Raw genomic sequence first — 6,000 nt, forward strand, 5'->3', positions numbered from 1 at the left:
TCGGCGCGTGCGAACGGTGTGCGTTTGTTCTCGTTTCGTCTCACTGGCTGTGTCTGCAGTGTGTTAGATGATGTGAGACGTAGCGCGTTGTGTGCTTGTGCGGGCGTGCTGCTAGAATTTGTATGTGGTGTTTGTCGGCAGGGCGCGCAGGCTCGTAGAATGACATTTGGTGAAACGTGGCGGCGGGAGAGGAAACATCTGACTCATAATTGAAGTGCCATGAAAGAAATATGGTCATGAATCTGTATTAGGCTTATGTGCTCAGCTTTAAAGCAGTGGCAGGAGCAGGAGGCAGCATGCTCAGCCTGACTACCTTCCCACCCTGAAGGCTGATTACAACGCTCAAAAGGATACTCCACAAAAATGACAGAGGAAAACACAGCGTATTCAAGGCGAGGAGTCCTGATGACAAAATCGATAGGCCGTAGCGCTCTCATCTCCATCAAAAAGAGAGTCTCGGGATGAATGTAGCTGTGCTTCTGTGATTCACCCACAGCAATCATCTCAATGTCCTGAAGGATAAAGCAGCACTCCTCCGTCACCCTCCTGCTACTCACATGTACAGCCCTCCGTGCTGAAGGCTGAGGCAGTCTGCTCTTTGAACAGAAGTAGTAGAGGTATCCCATATCTCGGCTTGTTTTCGGAAAATAAATTGTTACCGATGAAAGGTTTATGTGTCAGTTCAGAGACTGGCCCTTTAAAGGAATCATTGTTACAATTGTAATTGTAATCTTTAGTCAAAAACTTACGAGCCTAATAAAGCATGAGTATTTTGAACAACAGTGTAAGACCCTAAGACAAAAGGCACATGTTATCATTGCCTGTTTTCTATGATTGCAAATATTTAAAATGATAAGAATTCCAGTTTTTTCCTTTTTTTTAAAGAATTATACTTGTAGCAAATCAAACTATAAATGAAGTGATTACTTGCGTGTTAAATCAGACATGCTGATGATTGCATGTTAAATGAAAAAAGTTAAAGGAGTTGTGATTTTGGATTTTTTACAAGGCTTTTAAAAAGAATATAAACTATAAAATGTGTGACATACAACTGTAGACAATATAGAAATAATACATGTATAAAAATCTTATTTAGAAATTCATATTTGTCTTTTAGACAATATAATAAGCAATACACCAGAATACTTTTCACTCTTAACTTGTAACAGACTCAGAAACTGAAAAAAAAATAAAAAAATCCAGAATTCCAGATTCTTCAGGATTTTGTAGGAACGCTTAGAACCAGAGCTTGGCTACCATACAGGTTGCTGAGTTCAAAGTGTCTTAGTTAAGGATTGTAAAGTTATTTAAGATTGTAAGTTGCTTATAGTTCATAATTATTTCACGGTGGTTCAGCTGATATCCTGTGATTTGCAGATTTATAGGGTTATGCAGTATATTGTGTCGCTTTGCAAAGTGTAATGAGGCGAAGCTATAAGCACATAGGAAGACAGCTGGTTTAGTTTGTGGGGTTTCTATAGAAAAATGAATGGTTTCTTTTACCACCATAGCAAACATTATACAGCAGTCTTGGTTAGGTGTAGTTTATGCTTTTTAGCACAATTTACATAAATGAACAGGTAAAGCATGTGCAGGTTTCCAAAGCCACTAATGGCATTTATACTTTTGTGAAGATCACTTTTGTGTTTTTGTTTTGTTTGGTTTTTTTTTATCAGGGAGTTAGTCTGACTAAAAACAACACTTTTTCTTTTCAAAGTAATTATTTCACAGGAAGATTCTTGAGATTCTCTTATCTCCATTACCTGTTTAAAGTCATTGCTTCTCTGTGCATAATCGCCCAATGAAAATGTGATGATGTTTACATAACGATACTTGCATATTTTGTTAAAAAAAATTAGAYTGAATTTCTTTTAAGACTGTAAAAGCTTCCCAAATAATTTATAATCAGTGAAGTTACTATGAGAGTTATCCGTTTGAAGTAAATAACATCTGATTATAATGTTTCATCAAAACATTACTTCAATAATTTCACACTATTTCTTTTAGCATGATGATGAATAACTTGATATTCACTGTAAAGGCAGAGTAACTGGGAAACCCCCGGAAAATGTGACAGTACTGAATAATAGACAAACAAATAGGCACTTTGGTATTCTTACAAGACTTCCCGTCTATTTAAAGAGAACATAGTGACGACCGACACACTTTATATTAACAAGCCAGCAACAAATTAGGTGAAATCTGAGGCAATATTTCAACAAGCAAAGAGCAGGGAGATTTGATTTTCCATTCAAACGGTTTGTCTATAACCACTTTAAATGTGAAAAATATACGTGGATGGAGATCAATTCTGTCCCAGAGATGGATGGAAAAGGTACAAAGCTTGGGTTGTGCACTAACAAACTCCATTTTGTGCTGCTTTAGCTGTTTCCATGGAGCTCTCAGTCGCTCTCTTTCACCATCTCGCTCTCTCTCGCTTTTTTTTCTCTCTCTCTGCCCTCTTCAGACCACACAGACACACACACCTACACACGCACACACGCGCACGCACGCACACACACACACACACACACACGCACACACACACATGCACGCACACACACACACACACACACACACACACACAAGTGTCTGAAAGGGGATTCATCGGTGTGAGTTTGTCTGCAACCAACTGCAACTCAGGAAGATCCTCTTTTACCGCTAACAAACCCTTTTCCTCTCCTCTGTCTCCCCTGCATCACACCCATCTCATCATTTCTCAGTCTCATTACAATAATTTCCTAATTTATTCCAAATCCCAGCCACAACAACAAACCCACACTCAGCCGACTCAATTACAGCAATTTGATCCACAACCAGACTGCATGCAAGCACCACATCAACACGGAGCATAAAGGACAGTCCATATTTTTTACAGTTGCGCTTGTGTTTTTCATTAGGCCTCATTTAGAGTGTGTGAGGCAATCAGCAGYGCTCATTACACCCAGATGCCCTATAAAGATGCCCCAGAAAAATGTCCTTGAAGGACAAGGTAAGACATAGAAAAAAAATAAAAAATAGAAGGAAGTATGCTTACCGAGGACGCCGACCCGATAGTTGAGAGTGATAACGATGACGTTTCCGTAGCTGGCCAGGACGCTCCCATCAATCATGTTGCCAGTCCCCTCCATGTAGGACCCTCCGTGGATGTAGACCATCACAGGCTTGGCCCCGGTATCTCGTATGTCTGCAAGAGCGGCCATCATTAACATATTCGCATAGTCATCCACCCGCCGCGGTCAAAGGGTCAGCTCAGATTCAGATACAGCACATGGTGGGCACAAACAAACAAACTGACAACCCCCTCCCAGATACCAGCTGGAATCAAACAGTGCAGCCTGCTGGCCCGCTAATGGGAATTGGTGCAATATTTCTCCACTGTTTCTGCTCTAAGAAAAACTAATTAAGCTCACTTGAGTTGAACTATGTCGCTATACATCCATACACATATATAGTGCTTTGCAAAATGCTACTTCTGGAGCAGATGACGCCCGAAGAGACGATGAAACATGGTGGACTCGGCATCATGCTGTGGAGACGCCTTTGCTTAGCGTGTGCAGGGAAGCCGAACAGAGATGAAGATCAATTGAGTCAGACGCAGAGTRGTCCACGAAGAAACCCTTTTGAGAGCTGGAGAAGATTTGAGACTGTGGTAGAGATTCATCTTCAAGCAGCGCAATGACCCAAAAACTTAGTACCGCAGTTACAATGGAGATAATTACCGTATTTTCCGAACTATAGAGCTCACCTCACTATAAGCCGCACCTTCACATTTAAAATAAATACATAAATGGAAACTTACATATATAAGCCGCTGGTATCTCCACCGCTCTCCGTTTTAATAAATCTGCTGGATTTGTTAAGGACGCAGCCCTGCATTTTCAACGCCGAGCCATAGTTTTGTTCACGCCGAGTTTAACTGCAGCGGCTGTATTTCCCTCCTGTACTGCCAGATCGATAGCCCAACTTAATAGCTGCATCATATGAGTTTGAAGAAATTTCTCYGTTGTGCCTGCTGCTAGCATGTGCTTGTTCTAAATGAAAATCAGCCAAAGTCCAATTTTGACTTCCAATGATTCACTTCCTGCTAAAGAAGGAAGTGAATCATTGGATTCAYTTCCTTCTTTAGCAGGACCATTCAATCCGACTGAGCTCGGGGTATTTTGCAAATAGAATTGACAAAATGTATCTCTCAATGTGCAAAGATGGTTGAAACTTGGCCAAATAGACTTAAGGATCTAATTGCAGTTGATTGTTTTGCTCCAGAGTCTAAATACAAATGCAGGTCACACTCCTCTGAATGTTTGTGGTCATAAAATTCAAAAATGAGAAAAAGTTGAAGTTATATTAATACTTTTGCAAAGCACTATACATTTGCCAAACTATTAGTTTGTATCCGGCTACCTTGCAGGAGCAGAGCCACTACTTTATARAAACATGGAGAAAGCCATTAGGGGGAATACAGAGATAGGTCCTCTGACAAATCTAAGCATGGAGAAGGCTAATCTGGCCTGACAGTGATAGGGGGGAAAACACACAAGCTAATTACACACAGCTATCTGGCACCTCCGTTTTTTTTTTTTTTTTTTTTACACACAGTCCCAAAACGTAATGACAAATTGTTTGCGTAGTTCCTGTCTGGACATGACAGCAAGCTACATTTTCTGCTTCATTTTTTGGTAACGGTTGTTTGTTTTTCTTCCAAAGCGGAGGTTCTGATACCCAACTGGGATGACAGTCTAGCCAGAAAGAAACAGCACATCCAGGGGTCGGGGAGGAGCAGGAGAAAAAAAAACCCTCTGTCTAAGGAATAGACTTGAATTACTGACCGGCTAACTGGAGCTGGGAGACAAGACAAGAAACTCTCATTTTCACTCCTTCTACCCCCAACGTTTCTGTGTAGCTTCTTGCCTCCGCCCCTCTTCCCCTCCCACTTTGTATCACTTTCACTCAGAGTCTCTCCCCCTGTTTCTCYCCTGCCTTCCCTCCATCWCTGTCCAACACCCTCTCCTTTTTTTTTGCAGTGGTGAGAATGAGAAGGGGTAGGAGGGCAGAGTGATGAAGACAGAAGGAGAGCAGAATAAGACAGCCATAAAAGAAGGAAATTGAAAAAAGGAGAACAGTTAAAAAAAAAAAAAGCATAAAAAAGAAAGGAGGAATGACTCAGATTTAAAACGAATGGCATTGTATTCCGGTTGCTCTGGTTACAGAGAACCAAAATCCTCAGCTATCTTGTTCAGAATAGCCTGAATCAATCTTCAAGCACTCCTGGTGATTATACAACCCCCCCTCCCCCCCATCTCCTCTGCTAATTTCAGACAACTGCAAAAATGCTTTATGGAGGGAAGCATTTTTTCCTTTAGCATTGCAGGGCTAAATCTTGTTTTCTCCCTTCCTTATTTTTACTATCCCCTGGGTTATTTGTGGCTCTGTTAGGTTTAAAAGCAAAGCAGTAACTTGTATATGATGTGGACTTATTTATGGCTACCTCTATCTTGCTGGTATCTGAGAAGGCTACACGGTGAAATGTGATTTATAGCTGACACTTCTCTGGACACACTTATCTGAGACAAGTGGAGGAGGAGAGAGAAARAGAGGGGGAGGGAGGGAGGGGATCCATGAGGTGAGAAAAAGCATTAAAACTGCAGTCAGAGAGGGGAGAAAGAACCGAGAGATGAGGTGAGGAGGAACGAGGGAGCAGCAGGACGGTATTCTCCACAAGCTAATCAAACAAAAGGCCCACAGATACAAAGAGAATGGCAGAGAGGTAGAAGGAACAGGGAGCAGAAATAAGAAAAAAAAAGAGAGATTAGTCGTGTCAATGTTATCAGTCACCTCTTTTGTTGATACACATTGGGTCTCCATTTGGAGACATTTCCACTTATTCTAATCTATTTACTAAGTCGATCTGACATGGGAAGTGTCACAGATATGATCCAAATATTTGATTTTGTTGTAAGAGGAATGCATAAGCGTATACAGGATCTCACCTAAATTGTT

The 6,000-nt window shown here is 41.1% G+C and overlaps 1 protein-coding gene across 1 annotated transcript in view; it reads right to left on the bottom strand.

The window, feature by feature from the left end:
* Window positions 1-6,000, bottom strand: part of LOC103471143 (neuroligin-3-like) — a 122,656-nt gene that overhangs the window by 91,463 nt on the left and 25,193 nt on the right. Inside the window, exon 4 of the mRNA XM_017307011.1 lies at window positions 3,038-3,187. Within this exon, the coding sequence (XP_017162500.1) occupies window positions 3,038-3,187 (150 nt within the window). The remainder of the gene's footprint in view (window positions 1-3,037; window positions 3,188-6,000) is intronic.

The sequence above is a fragment of the Poecilia reticulata genome, linkage group LG10 (assembly GCF_000633615.1).
Source record: "Poecilia reticulata strain Guanapo linkage group LG10, Guppy_female_1.0+MT, whole genome shotgun sequence".
Classification (NCBI taxonomy): Eukaryota; Metazoa; Chordata; class Actinopteri; order Cyprinodontiformes; family Poeciliidae; genus Poecilia; species Poecilia reticulata.